General features: G+C 40.6%; 2 protein-coding genes across 7 annotated transcripts in view; one reads left to right on the top strand and one right to left on the bottom strand.

Annotated features, from left to right (window-relative positions):
* The window catches only part of LOC136847429 (uncharacterized), an 85,428-nt gene extending 78,299 nt beyond the window's left edge, over nucleotides 1–7,129 (top strand). For all 4 annotated transcript variants that reach the window (XM_067119102.1, XM_067119105.1, XM_067119103.1 and 1 more), the window contains one exon: nucleotides 5,084–7,129. In XM_067119102.1, the coding sequence (XP_066975203.1) occupies nucleotides 5,084–5,328 (245 nt within the window). In that variant the 3' untranslated portion in view covers nucleotides 5,329–7,129. The remainder of the gene's footprint in view (nucleotides 1–5,083) is intronic.
* Nucleotides 6,954–20,629, bottom strand: part of LOC136847428 (receptor-binding cancer antigen expressed on SiSo cells) — a 797,278-nt gene continuing 783,602 nt past the window's right edge. For all 3 annotated transcript variants that reach the window (XM_067119100.1, XM_067119101.1, XM_067119099.1), the window contains 2 exons: nucleotides 19,638–19,751; nucleotides 6,954–7,358 (listed from right to left, as the gene is read on the bottom strand). In XM_067119100.1, coding sequence (XP_066975201.1) covers nucleotides 7,152–7,358; nucleotides 19,638–19,751 — 321 coding nt within the window. In that variant the 3' untranslated portion in view covers nucleotides 6,954–7,151. The remainder of the gene's footprint in view (nucleotides 7,359–19,637; nucleotides 19,752–20,629) is intronic.

Here is a 20,629-nt window from a genome sequence, read left to right as displayed (position 1 = left end):
CAGTCTGTTTATGAGTGTAAGCAGTGTTACCAACATTTCCCAGAGGTCACGCAGCATTGCCAACCAGTGGAGAGCAGTTCAAATTTTTTGAAATTTACATTTATCATATGCCTTTGGGCTTTGGTCCCTGGTCCGGGTGTGTTGGATAATGTCAACTTCTGGATAATGAAGATCTGGATAATCGAGGGATTATTGTATTGCCTATTTCATTGGTTATGGAATGGTGAACTTCCACTGTCCTTGTCATGATACGTGGATAATCAGAACTAGCTAGCCTTGTTGCCAGTGTTTATATGTGACTAAAGCTTTCAGCGCAGCTAGCATCTCCTGCTTGAAGATACAGGGGTTCACATCCCTGGAGAGCCTTTGTGGGAAACAGCTGTTTCAAACCTTACATTAGCAACATAAAACTAAGGAGAGATGAATAATGATGAAAAGTTGGAGGACAACATGAGGTTAGGTGAAGGGCTTCAGAGACTGCTGTTGACCTAATCGTGTAAGGGTTAGAGAGTGTTTTAGTTTGCCGTTAAGATAGTTTTGTAAAGTAACGTAAATTTTGAGAGAGTGTGTGTGTGTGTGTAGTTGTCGTTAATGAGTGTTTCTGTTGTTGGAAGAGGGATGAGGGTCTTCAGTTCGAGTTTGTTTACGGTGCTGTCTGTCTGTGCAAATGTCGAGGGAGTTTTTTTCGGTTTTGAGTGAGTCTTGAGCCGAGTTCTGTGCAAGGCGGACATTGATGGTGGATTATTGTATGTTTCGTGAGTCGTGTGTTTTCTGTTGGATGTCATTGTTGTCTATGCATGTGTCTCTTTCTTTTTGCTTGTTTTTTTTTGGTTGAAAGTCTGTTTTTCGGTTTGTTTGTGTAATTTTGTCTACTGTGTTGGCGACCGTGGACACCTTCATCCATCTCCCAGCAACCGAGGATCAGAGTGAGTATTGTATGTGGTTATATGTTCTGTGTATGTGTTGTGTATTGTTTTTGTGTTTTTTAAATTCCACCACATTATATTTGGTGCCCAACGTGGGGCAGCTGATGTTGCAGCTGCAATTAAGATTGGTGGCTGGTAGTGTGACTGGAGGAAAGGATGGAAGAGGAACTGGTGAGGTTGAGAGAGGAGTTGCGGCTGGCAAGAGAGGAGAATGGGAGGCTGAGGGGTGAGAATGAGGAGTTGAGGAGTCAGTTGGAGGAGATGGGGAATGCTAAGGAGTGCAAAAGAAGAAATGAAAGGGGAGATGAAAGAGTCAGAAGAGAGAATGGAAGAGAGGGTGGATAAAAAGTTGGAGGGAATGATGAAAAGTGTGGAAGAAATGGTGAAAGGTATGTTCAAGGGTGTTTTTGGAGAAGGGGCTGTTGGAGGCAGGTCCTCTGGAATGCATGAAGGGGCAAGAGAGAAAGAAAAGGAGGAAGAAGTGAATGGAAGCGTGAGTGATGAAAGTGATGTGGGAATAGGAAGAAACGAGAGAATGAGAGACAGGGTAAGGAAAAGGGAATGAAAAGCAAGGGAAGGAACAGAGGGAAGGTAAGGATAAGTCAGGGAAGAAAAAGGGAAGAAGGGAAAGGAAAGGAAACTGGTAAGAAGGGCAAGGAAGTGGGAAAGGCAGGAAAGAAGGGAGAGGGTGAAGATACTAGTGATAGTGAGGTGGATGGAGGTGAATGGATAAAAGTGGATAAAAAGAGGAAGAAGAAGAGTGTAATGAGTAAGATGAATGTAAGTGCAGAATTGGACTCTTTGTATTCGGAAGAGGGTATGAAAGGACAAAGTGAAAGTAGCGAAAGTGAGAGTGAAAGTGAGAAAGAAGTGAGAAAGGCTATGTATGTGAGGGAGGTACCCGGTGTGAAAGGTATAATGAGTATGGAAGTAGGGATGTGCATGATTTCTTTAGGGAGTATGAAAGGTTTTGTCAGGATAAGTATGGGGAGAGTAAGAGAGTGTGGGCACGAGAATTAGGAGAATATTTGACTGGGTTTTGCTTGATATGTATAGGGTTATTATGAGTGTGGGAGATGTTGAGTATGACAAGGTGAAAGCTAGACTAGTTGAGCAAGCGAGGCGTATGAAAGCGAGTGTTAAGTATAAGAGGAAGAATGAATTTGATGAGGCAAGAATGAAAGCTGGGGAAACCTTGTCACTGTATGCTTGTAGGCTGGAGACGTTGGCAAGGAAGAAGTTTGGGGATGATGGGATAGATGAATGTAAGGAGTTAGTACGGAAGTTGTTAGGGACAGTGCCAGATGGAGTTAGAGAATTTGTGAACTTGAAGCGGAAGGAGAAGAAAAGATGGACGAGTGAAAGGTTGACTTGGGGAGAAATTTTGGAAATTGTAGAGGATTATGAGCTTGACAGGGTTATAAAAGAGAGCAGAAGTGTGAGTGTAAGGGCTGGGGTAGATGAGAGAGTGCCAGAGTTTGGAAGCTTTAGGGATGCAGTGTTGAGGGCCCCAATGAGAATGGCCGATAGTGTAATAGATAGGAGTATAGGAGTGTAAGAGCAAGTAATGTGGAGGTGCCAGTGAGGATGAATGGTGGGTTTGTAAGGGAACAACGGGTTGGACGGGTTAGGAATAGTAGTGTACAAAGGGAAGGTCGGTGAGTGGAAGTCGAGCGAAGTGTTTTAGATGTGGAAAGGAAGGAAATACAAAGAATGAGTGTAGGTGGGCTCTAGGAGCGTGTTTCGTGTGGACAATCGTGACATTTGCAAGTGAGTGTCGAAAGATAGGGGTTAAATGCTACAGGTGCGGACAGGTGGGTCATATTGCTAATGGTTGTAGGGGTACCCGAGTGAATGTAATATGTGGCAACTGTGGTAAGAATGGGCATTATGCGAGAATGTGTTCAGAACCGAGAGCGAAGTGTGTCGAATGTGGAATGGAAGGGCATGTATCAAGTGTATGTAGATGAAAGAGGGTGACTGTGACAGCGAATTCGGGAAACTGAGTGTGAAGGGGGTTCCAATGGGTGGATCCTCCAGGATGCAAGCGGTGCGTGTGATGCATGTGCGTGAGAGCTTGTGTATGGAGGATCAGCAATTGGTTTTGATAGAGTATGGTAGGAAACGTAAGAAAGGGAAGAACGTAAGTGAATGGAATGATCGTAAGTTGTGTGATACAGGTGTGAGTGCCAAAGTGAAAATGAGTGATAAAGCGTGTAATACGGATGAATGGGATGGTATGAATAGAACGTACAGCATATGCGGGTTTGATATAACTGAGTTGACTGAACGTAGGGGTGAGTGAGTGGTTGGAGGTGAGCGAAAGTGTAAGAGTAAGAGAGCGTAGCAGTGATAGACAAGTGATTGAAAGCATGAATGAATCGTTGCAAGAATTGGAAAGGTCAATGAGCGAATGGGATGGGTTAGTTGAAGAACTGGGGAGGTATTTGGGAACAAGTTAGAGGGTATAGATGAGATTGTGGATGAAATTGAGAGTGGTAATAGTGAAGAAGATAGCGTGAATCTGAGAGAGAATGGAGGAGAAAATGTAAATCTGAATGTTGCTGGAAGAGAGAGCGAGTCTGAGAGAATGATTATGCGTGCCCAAACGCTGCGTTCTAAAGGACCTGCTAGTGAGCATCCGTGGGTGTTGCGTAAGGCAATTTGAATGTAGTGTGAAAAGTGTTGGTTGGAAAATGCTAAAGGGGGAGAATTGTGGAGGGATGAATGAGTTTTTGTGTAGCATTTCCCAACGTTCTGAGAGAGAGAGAGAGAGAGAGAGAGAGAGAGAGAGAGAGAGAGAGAGAGAGAGAGAGAGAGAGAGAGAGTTTTGCCGTTAAGATGTTTTGTTAAGATAGTTTTGAGAGAGAGAGAGAGAAGCGTTTGTCGTTAATGAGTGTTTCGGTTGTTGGAAGAGGGATGAGGGTCTTTAGTTCGAGTTTGTTTACGGTGCTGTCTGTCTGTGCAAATGTCGAGGGAGTTTTTTTTCGGTTTTGAGTGAGTCTTGAGCTGAGTTCTGTGCAAGGCGGACATTGATGGTGGATTATTGTATGTTTCGTGAGTCGTGTGTTTTCTGTTGGATGTCATTGTTGTCTGTGCATGTGTCTCTTTCTTTTTGCTCGTTTTTTTTGGTTGAAAGTCTGTTTTTCGGTTTTGTTTGTGTAATTTTGTCTACTGTGTTGGCGACCGTGGACACCTTCATCCATCTCCCAGCAACCGAGGATCAGAGTGAGTATTGTATGTGGTTATATGTTCTGTGTATCTGTGTTGTGTATTGTTTTTGTGTTTTTTTAAATTCTGCCACAAGGTGAGGCAAATATAAAATTAACTGTTTAAAGTTCACATACTTTACAAGAATGCCTTGAGTAGGGTAAACCTCATCTCCTCTTCAGTTCACAGTGATTTACAAGGGAGGATACAGTACACAGATTTTGTTATAGCATGGAATTTGGATGGAAGTGTAGGCATATTAATCATTGGCTGAGAGAGAGAGAGAGAGAGAAGTTCTCAGGTAAGTATTAGGTCTTGGAGGGGGGGGACAATTTTTGTTGGTAGTGGAGGGAAGGGTGAGGATTTCATCCTGTATGTTCAGAAGGGAAATAAAATAAAAAAAAATATCCTGATACAAAAAGCAGTTGAAACAGCTTTTACTCAAAATTATTGTAATAAGAGAGGAAAACCTTACAGCTGTTGTCCAGACCCAGTGAAAAAGGCCAATGGATTAATTACCAAGATGGTACTTATGTCTCTTCCCCCTGAACTAGTCATTGATAAAATAATAGGTTTGTCATGGATGGACTGAAATTAAGATTCAGTATTGTCTCAGAAATTTTATATTATGTATTGGAATACTGTACCACCTTTAAACATTCTTTACAACCACACTTGAATGATCAGACGTTAATAGTCCAGTTCAGCCTCTGAATTATGATTCAATTGTTTTATGTTGTGGATTTCACTTTCTGCTTTATTAAGTTTCAGTACCCATATGTAAAGAAAAAGTTTAATCACAATAAATGCAATTTTTAAATTTTGTGAAGAAAGAAAGGTGCTTTTTTGTTTTATTACAGAAGAATGTTTGACATTTGGTAATGTATAAGACTTGAAAGCATGTATAAAAGTATTTTGTGTTAATAGTGGTATTGTAATTTTTTCAGGGGAAACAAATACATCTTTGGAGAGGAACTTGTCAAAAGCCTTTCAAGAACCATTAGTGAAGAAGACTTCCCATATGGCTAACCTTATTACCTCTGTCCCAGCTGCTCAGACGTCAACCCTCACAGCTAATGCAGCCTTTAACAATGTGACATCAAATCTTTCTAACATTGACTTGATGTTGCAAGGTCTGAGTCACATCAATGCCTTTGAAACCTTAAAGTCACAACCTTCATGTTCATTGTGAAGCAAAGTTAAAACAAGAACCTCATCATTTGAGATTATATATGTAGTGATAACTTTGTAAGATAGTATGTTAATAGCTGTAGTGACACTTGTTGAATATATACCCATTTTTTAAAGTAATTTGTATTTTTCTTAGCTCAGTGCAAGCTGGAAACAGTTGTTGGAATTTTGTAATAAGGTGGTTAATTGCAGGCAGGTTAAGGGGAAACACCACTCTCCTGCTTTAAGCTGGCACTTTTTCCATCAGCATCAGGGGCGATGTGGGGTGATTGGGACGAGATTGTGATAAAAGGCTTGAGTTGTATACCTAGAAAATATACAGATTACTTAAAATTTTGGTATTTGTTCTGAGTAAAATGTATATGAACTCTCATCCTAGGGAGTCACATATGATTTGAAGCTCCAAGATGGGATGACAGATTGTGAAGTCTACCTGTATCTTTGCCCATCCAGCATGTACTCAGGCTAATTGCTGCCATGCAGAGAAAGATGCTTTTTTTTGTCTGAGAGGAGCTTGGAGACCACAGGCAACACAAGTCCTGAGGAAATGTCCAAGGATTTGTGGGTGACATCCATGCAATAAAGGTGGTCTGTTTCACCAGACATACCCTCATTACCTGTGAAATTGCAAAGTTTCTCAAAATGGCTGGGGGGATGGGTCAGTGCCCTTGGCTTCATGAGCTCTTGCTAGGACTAGGCAACTGTTCCCCTCTCGATGAAGTGAACATTGGTGGAGGTGCCTAAAAGGCACAAGCCTCTGCAAGGATGACAGGTGATCAAGAATGGCCTACCAAAGCTGAGCTGGTTTCTTTCACTTAAACTTGTTGAAATGAGAGCCTTAACAAAAACTTTCTATGCTTCAATGAATATCAGCAAGCCTGTATTTGCCTGCAGCTTGGGCACAAAATATGACATCTCCCAATTATGATAATTCCAAGGCTGTGGTAAACCATGAACACGCTGCAGTCTTACTTGAGGAGAGTGGGCTGGTTGCCTATCCTACACCCCCTGCAATCCAGAGAATAATCAGAAGAAGGGGAAGGGGCGCGGGAAGTCTGGGAGGAAGGAGTGAAGATTCAGCGTATTTAATGTGGAGTAATCCTTTTTGAAAAAACCAGTGAACATCTTTTGGCCTTCCTCATCTGTTGCCAAACCTCTTCATGAAAAATGAGACCAGCCAGCACATTCCTCACAGGACCTACCACATAAGACGAACAAAACTGGTTACAATGACACCAAGCACATAAAGAGACCAAACACCCTCTGAAGTCCTTGACACCTCTCATTGCTCATGCTTATTGAGATCCATGTTGAACAAAATACACAAATACCAGATATACAATAAAAGATGAAAGAAGCTGCAACTTAATGATCAGCCAGAGCACAGCAAGATGTCTTACTCGGTTGCAGCTGAAGATAAAGTGCCGACTTATAGCAGGTGAGGAGTTAACCCCTAACTCACCCACCTATCTCAAATTAACCACCATGTTACCAAGTTTCAATAATATTTCCAGGTCATGATGAGCAGTGCTCCTACATAAGAGGTGAAGGTTTGTATTTCCAAAGGAACAAACATGTTTTTTTATCACATTTTCAGATATTGGGGTAACAAAGTAGTAGTGCAGGTTCCATGTAAATCTTTCCATATATTTTATTATAGAATTTTAAAGCAAACATACATAACAATCACCAGGCTTTATTAATATCTTAAAATTAGTGCACAGGATATAGTATATGGTAAATATGCATGATAAAAAAAAATTTGTTTCAGAAATGGAATTACAAGCTAAATCATTACTTCAGTCATATGTATCATTCTTGGCCCTATGAAAGCTTTGTGCTAATTTTGGAAGCTGCAAGTTTGTTTGTTCTCTGAGCATCTTTCTCTGCCTTCCGTCTCTGTTGTTCTAATCTTCGCTGTTCTCTTTCTTGTTGTCTTTTCTCTTGCAATGCCAAATCTAGGTCTGCTTCTTCTTCAGCTTCACCTTCCCATCCACTGCAATCTTCTACCCACTCTTCTAGTTCAGAGGACTACAAAGCAAAGCATTAATCCAAGACATTGCAAAATGACAAATTTTTAAGACATTGCAAAATGACAAATTTTAAAAGTAATTTGTATTTTTCCTAACATACAAACCTGAGGTCTTTACATATGGGATTTTCTTTCAGCGCAAACTGGAGCTGGCTGTTTAACTTAAAACAAGGTGGATATTGGTAGCTGGCTACTGACGGAAGGGGAGGAATCCCCTCCATCCAGATGGTATGCATTCACTTTACCTTTTGGCCCAGGAAGCAGAATGAGGGGTAGCTAGATGTGGGCCATTTATGTAAAGACCTCAGGTTTGTATGCTATGAAAAATAAAAATTACTTAAAAAATTTGTCATTTGTTCCTACATGTATACAAACCCTCAGTCTTCACATATGGGAGACTTACTCCTTGGTGGGAGGATTCTGAGCAAATCTCTGAACTGACTGGTAGTTCGCCTCACCTGGGGCCCCTTTTCTGGTCATGTAAGATCAAAGGAAGGAGACCAATGCCTTTGATATGCTGGCCGTGTGATGTTCAACTGCCAGGCTTGTGGGCCTTTGAATAAATGGAAGGTAACATCATTGATTTGAAAATAGGCTTGAGTGAACCCATACTGTCGGGAACAATAAAGCTGAAGATAACCAATGGGTCTGTTCATTGTTAGTCTCTCTCTCCCCTTGCTAGAGAGAGGGTATGAGTTGCATCTATTAATCCATAAAGAGCTACATTATAGACAGGATACTCAGTCATCTAGAACACCTGCATGCAAGCCTGTCCAGCACTCCACAGTTTGCTAACCGTCCCTTAGAAGGGTATAAAAGAGACGGTAGGATCCCCACTTTTGCAGCTGTACACCTTAGGCAAGATGCTACCTGTCCTCAAGAGCTGGGTGATCTACATGACTACTGAGCAGCCACCACAGAATCCAAGGAAACAGAGTCCGAGGATCTATGGGCAACGTCCTGAAGGTAAAAAGGAGGCGAATTTGGTCTGTTGTGATTGCATTCCTGTTCTAAGTACTTGTCCGACAGTTTCTTCCTGAATGCTAAAAGGGCAGACCAATGCCCCTGACATTATGAAGTCTCACCCGGAACGTACTGTCCACCATGCCAGCTGTAGAATAAAAACGTCTGATTATACATAAAGTCAAAAGAAATGGAGCTCCTAGACACCACTTCTTGGCTTAGTCGGAACCAAAAACAAGTTGTCAGCACTTAGTTTGGAGGTGAAGTCTAAAGAGGTAATGCAAAAGGCCTTCAGGTACTTGGTAGCTTTTAGGGTCCTTAGAAATAGAATGGTCATACACTGCTGATTTACCAACCAATCACGCAGAACGACAGGAAGTCGTCAGCCCAAGACTTGAATCGTGGATGCAAAAGATGTCTCCCAGACGCCAACAGTAGCTGGAGTTCCTAGGAGGTCACTTATCCAAGTACTGACTAGCCCCAACATTTCTAACCATGGATGTGAAAGACGTCTCCTAGCCGTCAACAGCACCCAGTGTTCCCAGGAAGTCACCTATCCAAGTACTGAGAAGACCCAATCATTGCTAAACTTTGCTGACTGGACGAGAAGCGATGTTTTCAATGTGGTATGGTTGATGGCTGTTAGGCCCAAAGTCAGTAAAGACAGAGCTAAACAGTAACAGCTCTCGGTATGTTGATATTGAAGGACTAACCCGACCGTCCTCCTAGATCGAAAAATTCTTTGAAGCATCAAGGTGTCCAGACCAATTGTCACTAACACCGACCTAGTGACCAAGCTTGTCTGTCATACATCCATCATCCTGGAAACTGTCTGGTTGACTGCTGTGCTGAACTTGCTACTGCAAACCTGTGCACCCACACTGTAAATTGAGGAGATGATAGGACACCAACCCCCCTCCCCCTTGTTGACTAAGGAGCTACTGTGGTACCATTCCTTAACAGCACCATAGAACGCTGATCCTCAGATCCTGAGACTTGGAGAGCTAAGAAGATCCAGGTTATTGAGGTGCAGATTAAGTCAGGTTAGGCTAGGTTGGGTTAAGTACCCAACATTACCTAACCCAACCTAGTCCCTAGTTCCGGATATTGAAGTGCAGGTTTGGTAAAGTTGGGCTAGAATTAATTAGGATAGGCTAAGTTAGGTTAAATACCAAACCTAACCTAACCTCTTGTAGCTCCTCATTGGACGGGTCGGTATAGTTCTCGGCTAGCACTCTGCTGAGCCCACGTTCGATTCTCCGGCCGGCCAATGAAGAATTAGAGGAATTTATTTCTTGTGATAGAAATTCATTTCTCAGTATGTGGTTCGGATTCCACAATAAGCTGTAGGTCCTGTTGCTAGGTAACCAACTGGTTGTTAGTCACGTAAAATAAGTCTAATCCTTCGGGCTAGCCCTAGGAGAGCTGTTAATCAGCTCGGTGGTCTGGTGAAACTAAGGTACACTTAACTTTCTTGAAGTGCAGGTGACTGCCTTCCGGTTGATGCCTTGAGGCATGAAGCATCTCTGCAGGGGAAGTGTGTAACAACACTCCAAGGAGATATCGTTTAACCATTAGGCTTAGTCCCGTCTGACCTCTCTCAGAGAGGAAGGGAAGGAATGGGGAAACCTCGAAGACCAGAACCCCTTCAATCTGCATGAAATGAATGGAGGAGGAGAGACTGCCCATGAAGAACCGACCTCCCCGGTTGTGACGGGTAATCAATCAGGGCTTGCAACTGCTGGGTGGTTGCCCCTGCCAAGACAAGGACAACCTTGTTGCTGTATCTGTTAGCCTTGCAGATACTATTCTTGCTTGGGTGAGAGTTCTGACTTCTCGGGAACATGTAACTCCAGGCTGCGACCAAAACCAAGAAGTCTGTCTGTCCTAGAGACTCTTGAACATCAGGAGATGTACCCTGAACAAAGGTGCCCTAGTCAAAGCCAAGGTGGAGAGTCAAATGAAAAACTTGTATAAAGGTCAGAAGCATACAACACTTAGGCATGGAGCTGTCCGCTCTGAAGAGGTACGAAGTCTCCCCGGGAATGAACCCAACGAAGGAATCATGTGTGACTCCTTGATGGTTGCAAGCACGGGGCATGTAGTTTCTGTCTTGAACCAAGGCAGTTGAAACGGGTCGAGAAAAGATAGATCTATGAATGATTTCTAAATACCCGTCACCTGGGGACTTCTCTTAAAAGGCAGAGCGGAGGTGCAGCCCCACAGAGCCATTGAGATGTTGATCTTGATTGCAACCTTGTGAACATGGGGGCTATTACAGATGTCCCACGGATGTCAGCCAACCATCCACGCAATCGTTGTGGTAAGAAAAATTCTCTGAAGATTGATCCATCCACTACGAAACCTTCACATGGACAGGGGAAAAAACTCTCAGAAGAGTTGTCTTGTTCTTCTCTACACCTCTACATGAATGTGGATGGGCACAGCCCCGGATGTGCCCTGCCGTGGCCACATTTTTGAGCAGGAATGTGAAGGAATGAAGAAACATCCACATACTTGACACTCACTTAGGCTAAATATAAGAAACTCCAAGTCCATATCCATAGACAGGGGACGGAAGAAAACAGTGAAAACTACCAAAGAGAGTTGTATCTCGGTCATGTAACAATTGTAGAAAGGACACGGCAATGCAACATCTGCACGGACATGCATTTTTATCTTTGCAGGTGGCTCTTTGGCTAAGGATGATTGGAAACTGCACTAACGTCAAAAAAAGGCATGGCCGTGTAACATTGTGGCAAGGGCAAGGCTATATCTGCCTACCCCGGGTCTCTCTCTTGTTCCTCGTACAATGTGAAGCAAAAACAAGGTTGTGCAACATTGCACCACAGTGAATTCTTCTTCCTTGGAGAGCGCACCTTCAGCTTAGAGTCCAAAACTGCAGTGGCATCGCTGAAAACGGGAACCAGGAACTGTTCTTGAAGGAAAATGCAGGGAAGAGAAGTGCTAGTATGCTAGAAAGTACCCTGGCAGGGAGAGGTACGTCTGGGGAAGACACAGTTGTGGCCTACAGCAAAGACGAAGAAGACTCGGCTTCTGCAAATCCAACATCGAAGGAGAAGGCTCGACCTGCAAATCCAATGGCAAAAGCTGGCGTGGGGGTGGGGGGGTGGGGGGTGAAGTACCTCTTGAAGCTATGACACACAGCAATGAAGTGCACATACCCTAACTGACATGAATGGCTGAACACGGTTCATTGGCTGCAGCTCTAACGGTGAGTCGTCTTCCTCCAGTCACAATGTATCCTTCCACCCGTCTCTAGAAGGGAAGAAAGAAGACAGAGAAACTGCAATACAGCACAAGCTGACAAAAAGAGCGAGGGAGGCGAAGGAACTTCATCAAGGAAAGCTTCCTGGGACTTATGATCCTTCAAAACAGGAACGAGAGGGGAGGGAGTGTAGATGCCTGACCCTCCCCCGAGACAGCGCAAGAACTGTAGACAGAACAGCTACTGGTCTTGGAGACTTGTCGAAATCAGAAACTCTGTCTAAAGGTCCTGCAACGTCAACTTCTGCTTCTTCCTCGTGTCAAGAGAGAGGGGGATCCATGCTGGAAGGCAAGCAGAGGTCTCATACAACTGTTACAAAACCACAACACTGTAGCAAGAGAACACTCCTCCGTCTCGATGTCTCTCAATCTCTACGTCATCTGAAAGACTAAAACAGTACAACATTCCAAGTACAGTCCCTGGTTTACGACATGGGTTCTGTTTTTACGCCGTGTCGTGAACCGAAAATCATCGAAAATTGTCAAAAATCCTAAGAAAACCTTACTTTTAATGCTTTGGGTGTATTAAAAACAATGTAAACTGCATTTGTATTGAGTTTATCATAAAAAAAATCTCCAAATTTTGATTATTCTGCCATTTTGGAGCCATATTTCTTCCGTTGGATTGGCGTACGATGCGTCGTAAACTGGGAAATAATTTCTGATCAATATATTTGAAAAGCATCGTAACCTCGGAACGTCGTAAGCTGGACCCGTCATAAACCAGGGACTGCCTATTGTGTAGTAGAAAGAAAAACTCTGTTTATTCAGAGAGAAAACACTTCAGAACAAACAGAAAAACGATGTAGAATAAGGATGTTCAATAAAATGAGGATGCGAAGACGTCTAAAAATAGAATGGTTGGTGGCGAGAGACAGGCCTCTCTCCTCGGGTGCGTAATAGACAAGAAAAACACCAAGACTAAGACCAACCTGGGTTTGTGTTATATCAAAAAGGCAAAACCAAGGTAAAGAGGGAATTACAGTAAACTCCCCATATTCGCGGGAAATGCGTACCGCACTCCCCAAGCAAATAGCTAAAATCCACGAATACTTAAAACCCCTCTAAAAACACTTAGAACTGCCTATTTTGATAGATCAAACAAAAAAAAAAATCCTCTAAATATGTTTATACCTGAGTATTTTAATAGTTTTATCACAAAAAGTATATTTAGTCATGAAAATATGAAAATAAAGTAATTAGTGAATATTTCTCAGTGAAAAATACTGCGAATGGGCGAATTTTCCGTGAATAATGTGTATATATGTTCCATAGAGAAATTTGCGTATAGGGGAGTCCGCAAATCATGAAAACACGAATAAGGGGGGGTTTACTGTAAAGAGAAAGGCTCATAGGCTAAAACGAGTTGAAAACAAATTCATAGCATAGCTGTGTAGGAATAACTACACAGCAAGACAGAGCAAAAATTACAAAAAGTAAAGTGGATGTGTACCATCTGGATGAAGGGGATTCCTCCCCTTCCGTAGGTAGCCAGCTACCAATATCCACCTTGTTTTAAGTTAAATGGCTGGCTCCAGTCTGCGCTGAAAGTAAGTCCCATATGTAGAGGCCGAGGGTTTGTATACGTGTAGGAACAATTGAAAATATATTCTTCATACAAACCCTTTACTTATAATTTATCCCAATTCGTGGTCACCAATGAATTCTAGACACTCCCTGCTGAACTTGAAGGAGAGAAGACACTATGCTTGTTGACAATACAGTACTGCATTAGCATCAAATGGATCCTGAGGTTAAGCTATACAAGAGCCATACACTTTTTGTGTAGTCTTGCAAGACTGTGAGAGGGTAGGGAGACAGGCTCTCCCATTTTTAGTAATGGGCCTGTATGAAAAATAAAACATTTGAAAAACAGTTGTGCTCCACCTGGCAAAGTTTTTGGAATCTGTCCATAAAGAAATACAGCTGAACCTTGGAGCTTGTTTGTCTCTGAATTTGAAGAGTTCTGAACATGAATGGGTTATCTGAATGTTTTTTGTTCTCAAACTCGAACAAAAATTTGAAACCTAAACACCATGCTAAAGCTTGTTTAGCTCAAAATGTGGCCATGAGTTATTGAGACAGAAACAGGATGAGTCACAGTCATATATATACAAGATATAATATGCTTATGACTCTGGCTCAGTCTCGCAGCAGATCTCCTGAACAGATGTGCAAAAACTGTATTCTCCCTGACTGGTATTTTTTGTATTTTTTCTCTTGTACTGAAAATACACAGTACTTTATTGTAATTACCAAGGCCCCTCAGAAAGGTAGCAACAGTATTAAAGCTAAGAGGAAGCTCATATGTATTATCATTGAGGTGGAAAAAGAATTAAGATTAATATGAAAATGGCACACATGTCAAATCTGATGGAAGAATATAGGATGGCCAAGCTAACAATAAGCACATTTTTGAAAAATAAAGGTGCACTTAAAGTTGTTGATGTTGCAAAAAAGTGTCAAAAAGTGTCAAAACATTATCAAAACAGAGAGGGCATATTACTTAAGAAGTACAGAAGTAGTACAGAAGTTGTTATTGTAGATTCACCTGAAGTAATTGCCAGGAGACAGTAAAAAAAAAAACCACATATGTATCGATAATGACTGGGAATTTAAAGTGCCAAGGTGGTGATCTGAAAAACTCATAAGACATATGGCATATAAGGGTTCAGAGGTCTGGTTAAACAAATCATTTATAAACAAGTAACTGTATAGTATTGAGACATACGGCATATATAGTATTGTAAGGCATGGAGGGAGGGGAGGGAGCCAATAAAAATTCTGCAGAAGCATGCATGAAGGAGTTTCAAAAATACTCAGGGACTGAAGGTTTCATTCCCAATCATGTGTTGAATGGTGACGAGACTGCAATTTATTGGGAAAAATGCCAAGAAATGCATTTTGGAATAGATGAAAATGCCACGACACAAGCCTATGAAAGACAGGCAGTCTCTTGTTTTGTGGCAATGCTAGAGGGGAACTGAAACTAAAGCCTCTAATACTGCATCATGCAGAAAATATGTCTTTAAGAAATATATTTAAGAAGCACAAGTTAAATGTGATGTGGATGGCTAATAAAAAAAAGCTCAAGTTACCAGGCAATTTTTCAATGAGTGGATCCATGAAGTGTTTGCTCCCCTGGTGAAGAAATAGCTTCCGGAAAAGGAGTTGCCAGCCATTCTGGGCCCTCCTTGTAACTGACAGTGCTCCAGGTCACCATCCAGGCTTGCAGGTGGAGTTGGAGGAAAAATATAATTTTATTACTGTGTAAGTTTGCCCCCAAATACCTTGTCACTAGTCCAACTAGAGGACTAGCAGGTGATGTTAAATTTCAAGAAACTCTATATGAAGGCACTCTTACATTGATGTTTTAATGTGAGAACTGATACACAACTGATGCTCAGGAAATTTTTGAGAGACCACTTGAACATACTAACCTGCCTTGGGCTCAATGACCAAGTATGGAATGAGGTTTCCTACAAGACACTCTCTTCTTGGAGGGGTTGTGGTAGATCGCAACATCTTGTTGGAGGCTCTCAACAAAGGTCAGATCTGTCCTTCAGAGTAGTCCCTACACTTTGACATCTGCAAGCCTTTTTGGTAAATCTGGAGGATGCTTTGGCTGGATCTATTAGCTAAGTTGTTGAATACAGATCACCGTTCTCCACAGCAGGATCCAGCTGCTTGGATGATGGACAGCAAGTTCAAGGCTTGGGATAGTCTAGAGGTTTATCTTTCCGATCATTCAGCTGCTAAGGCAGGTCCTAGTGAAGTTTTGAATGTCAGCTAAAACTCTGAAGACTCATCACTCCATTTTGGCCACACCAAGGGTGGTTTCCAAGTTTCAAAGAACTCACTGTAGACAGCATCAATAATCATCAGTTTAACCACACTACTGAATTAACAGTCTTCACTCTCTTAGGGCTAGCTAGCTTCTTTGTTTATATAAGGAATGTTCTGAAGCTCTCAGCTATTAAGGAGTACTGCTTCATTTTCTCTTCATGCTTCCTCTTTAATGGCTTACACATAGGGAAGTATAAGAAATTCCAATCTTTTCCTTCATTTTGCCCAATCTTTTCTGTGGGCTACTGTAAAATCTCCGAACTGGGACTTGACTTTGGTACTATACAACCTCACCAGTTGCATTATGAGCTCTTGACAGATACCTTTTTATTGGATATGATACTTTAGACAGTGTTGCTGGTTGCTCTTGCTTCCTGAACAGGATTGTGTAGCAATCCTGCATCCTCCAGTCCAACATGAACAAGAATTAGGCTGTCCAACACTTGGGAAGGGCACAAAAGGAGGAAAGACCTAGAAGCCAAGCATTCCCTTTGCCAACCAAGCAAGATGTAACCTTGATCAAAAGAAGTTGGGGAAATGGTTGAGCAACCACCAAATGGCCAGGGAGAAGCATCCAGCAGCCTGCTGATGTTCCCTTGTAGACAGAGGAAAGGAGTGTATCAGTCAGATTCTGCCCTTGATATTCGAAACCAAAGTTTGCCTTCATGGGATTTCAAACCATTTGTGATACAAAGTGGAAAAACTGTTTTTCCTTCACAAAGGAATGTAAATCTGTTCAAAGGACACAAAGTTAGAAGGGTGGGTGTCAAGGTTGCCTTCTAGTGAGCTGGTGCCTAAGGGAGGAAGTGGTATAGGGTATGGTGACTTGACAGACGTGGGCAGAAACACCAAGCATGGTACTCTGGTCATTCTATTGCATGCTTCTCAGCAAAGGGACTTTAAACCTCCTCAAACCTCACAGAGGAGAATGAGATGTGGCAGCTGTAAGGGAGGATGAAAGGAACCATGACAGACCATCTATTTCTGGAGTCAAGCTAAAAAGAAGTCAAGAGAATTGGAGAGAAAACTCGTACACACAAAATCTGAAGACTGCAGGGAGATCTCTTTTCTTTCCAAGAATAACGGACAGAAAATATCCAAACAACTGCAGAAGAGTCATTTGAACTGGCATCAACTCCAAGGGAAGAAAACCCAAAAGGAAGGACAAAGCTGTCATAGAGGACACAATGTCATGCAACAGAGAAAATACGACTTTCAGAGGAAGGGAAAGCTGAATGTTACTGTACCTGTAATTATCTGATGACAGCAGAGATCCCTGGATTCTACATCAGGGAGTGAGGCTACCAAAAGAACAAAGGGTAAATGTGAACACCTTATTCCCTGAAGTGTCACAAAGATGGTAAGAGGTAATGGCAGTGCTGCAGCTCTGCAACTTTCTCTTGAGAGCCCTCATAACATTCCTATGAAGCAAGAATGAGGTGTTTGGTAATGGAGTCTTAAAGGAATGGTAAAAAATGTACTTTCCTGAACTCCATACTGGGAACCTCTTTCAGGTCAACAGAAGTGAAGATCTATTCCAGACAGATTAGCAAATTTGAAGAGAAGAGGACTAGATTCAAAGGCATGATTAATCCTTAAAAGGTAGGATGAAAGCCTAATGAAAAGTGGCATCAGAATAGGATAAAGTAAGTCTGAGAAAGGATTGCAACCTACTTTATCCTCAGTACTTCTGTTATCCACCTCCCCCTTTCTCTCTGCTTTTAAAGTTATGGTTTGGAAGGCAAGAAGGATTGGGAAAGAAACCACAAATTCTAAGGGGTGAAGGAAAGGAAACCTTGACCCCTGCTGAAGGCATACCAATCATGCATTTGAAGGTGGAAGCTAATCAAGTCATTAGAGAGAAGAGCTAATGAGAGAGAGAGAGAGAGAGAGAGAGAGAGAGAGAGAGAGAGAGAGAGAGAGAGAGAGAGAGAGAGAGAGAGAGAGAGAGAGAGAGAGGAAACTAGTCAGTCACCTGATCATTGAAATATGTCTTCAACACACATTTTGTCATGGCAACACTGCTGATGATATTGGCTGCTGATTGGCTTAATTCCATTTTTTTGAATGTACACAAACTTTGAATTTCTACCAAGCACTTATTTATATGTAAGATGTGGGATTATAAAGAAATATAAAAATAACTTTAATAATAAATAAGTCTTTGAGAGTTACTATAGATATACCAGTGCTATAATGATATAAAAACTATCAGTAAGAAATACAGTTGAATGTACACAAAAAACCACAGAAAGAGGTGGGCACTGGGAAATTATCTAACTTGACATTCAGATTTAGAGCGTCAGATGAAACTGAACTGCTACCCCTTTTATCTCAATGTTGCAGTCTGCACTCAAATTTTCTTGTTTTTAATAAGGCGATATGTGTTAAGCAGGCATTCTTTAAAATGTTTGAAACCACTGTAAACTTGCCAAAAGAGTTGACTGCACAATTTTTTTTAATAGTTATTGTTATAACCATTTTATAACTGACAAGTGACAACCTATGAAACAGAACACAATACTACAGACTCGAATCATACAAGTGTCTCACATAATGTTTCAGTTAAGTATTTTTCTTTATATTTTTTCTTTAATTGATTAAAGTCATTATGTTGTAACTGAAACTGTAAAAAAAAAAAGCCTCAAATGACTCGGTCAGAATTCACAAAATTCCTCTCTAATCAGAATGTTGTACAATTGCCATTGTCTTTCATGCTCATCTAAATAGATGAGCATGAATAATAACCTTCCTTATATTGCTTGTTTTATAAAGTACAGTAAGTAGAAATCACGTCATAAGAATAAAGTGCGTTAGACCTATAGTGCTGTGGACGGAGAGGGTAATGCTACAGTAGCTCTTTAAAATTATGGCAGGAGACATTAGAGAACTTGCTATTAACAAAAACGGGCTGTATTTTATGGAAACCATATGTATATCGGTGTATAAAATGTTGCAAAAATATTTAAATTTAAGAATAAATAAGTCCTTTTGATTTACTACAGATATACAGTACAGTACTGGGGCTATAATGATATAAAAACTACTTGTCCTATGTGAACCTAATGAAACTAAGCATCCAAAAAGCAGGCTCATGATTTTAGTTTTCCCAACGATGCTAAAAGGAGCACCTCATTTCTAACAGTTTTCAAAATACATTTCTGCCTTTTATCACATTCAGCAGTTAACAGGCAACAAGCCTGGAAAACCATATAACCATCGTTGAGCTCCAACTTCAAGTATCAGTTTATTATTTTGACACTTACACACATTTAGGTAGGCAAGACTAGTGTGAGGTAAAATCAGCATAGGGCTACGTACAAGAATGCATTCCCCTTTCCCTGTTACTAAATACAGCAAAAGCTTATCATCACTGAAAGTTTTTGTCAATCCAAATAGGGGAAATTAAAAAATCCATTGTTGGAGGCAATAACTGAAAATCTTAGGCACATTTTGATGAGCACTAACATCTTGTAGAGAACTTAATTTCCAGCTTCTTGACAAGGTGGTAGTATTTCCTCTAAATACATTGACACTCACAAAATAAAAATACTGCCTGTTAACCAAGGTACACGAAAAATGAATAAAATCCAAACAAAAATATATATATCAGAAAAAATAAATGAAATGCCTTACCTCTTTATATACAGTACTAAGAACTATAATATAGACATTATTTAGCTACATATTTATTACCTAATTAACTCCCAACACCACAAACATGTAAGGAGGGGCTAAATATCAAAATGCTGGACTGGCACTTACTCAAGCTAATTCCAAAAGATGAAAGAAGAGTGAGTATATGAGCTTACAGTAACCCTTCTTGATAGCAGCTTGCTATTTGATGACAATTTGATAATTTGGATTAATAAAGTCAAAGTCAAAAGCATGAAACAGGTAAAAAGAATGATCTTAAACAGATTTAATATCTTTAAAAGGACCACAAAGCTTTTAATAGCTGTGCAGACATATGAAAAATTAGATATTTATCTGCTGTGGACCTGTGAATCCCAGTGGCAGATGGACATTACTATTCCAGCCCCTCTACTGTTTGCAGACTGCAGTGTGTGGGATATAGAGGCAAAGCTGTTTTTAACTTTCATACAACACATTACAACTATTCATACAACACATTACAACTATCTTCAGAACAACTTCAACTTATTCAGTTAGGGTCTTACCTGCAACAAAGTGTCAGCCAGAGAAAAAGATAATCTATTGGACACAACTTGTTCTTCCTCTGGCCGCTCCAGTATCACAACTTGTGGTTTCTTTTCTATTTTTGGAGTTAGGTCCTGAAAGCAAGAGATAATTTACAGTATTATATTGTACATTAAATAATTATAATTTCCCAAAGGTAAAGGTCAGATTTATGGAATCATTTCTCTTTTATTCATATTTTACACGATTCAATTTTCAAGTCACACCTGCTTGCAAAACAAGAAAACATACAACTAGGCAAAATTAGTTTAATACACATCATCTTCAAGCTGTTGTAAATAAAAGTTGTATATTCATTCCAGACACAATACAGGTAAGTGCTACAAATTCATGAAGTCTTTAAGTTAACATGAGCTAATACCCGCATTTTTAAAAACTAAATTGACAGATGATCTTAATACCAAACTAAAAATCCCTTGCAAGTCAAGGTACATTCAAGGAAATGCAATTTAATAAAATCCAATGTGTTACTAGAAAACTATTGATGCTAACTTACAACACAAATACTATTGAGGTTTTACAAGATCAGACAAGGTCAAAGTGCATTGAAGGCAATGCTAACTATGTTTAATATATACTCCCTTTCCATACTCCTCTAATTAGTCTTTCTGAATAACCTGCGGTTAAAAGAACAGTTATCACATTGTATCTCCCCAAGACCTTTTATGCATATTTTTTTTTATCAATATTAGCAGTGCTTTTCAAAGAAAGTGTAACATACTATTTATCAATATAGTACCATTTTCCATGTTTCCTTGAAAGAAAAAAATTGTCATATAACCTCTGGGGAGACTTATTTGTTCATTCATAAAAAAAAGAATAATTCAATAGTTATTTTCAAGTATTTGATAATTATTTTCAAAAGTAAGTATAGGATACTTTTTTTATCTAAATGTTTTCTTGAAAGAAAAACAATCACATTATATAATCCCAGGGAAGACTAATCTACTTC

Source organism: Macrobrachium rosenbergii, chromosome 16, assembly GCF_040412425.1.
Source record: "Macrobrachium rosenbergii isolate ZJJX-2024 chromosome 16, ASM4041242v1, whole genome shotgun sequence".
NCBI lineage: Eukaryota > Metazoa > Arthropoda > Malacostraca > Decapoda > Palaemonidae > Macrobrachium > Macrobrachium rosenbergii.
The sequence above is the reverse complement of the archived record's forward strand: the minus strand, read 5'-3'. Positions and strand labels throughout refer to the sequence as shown.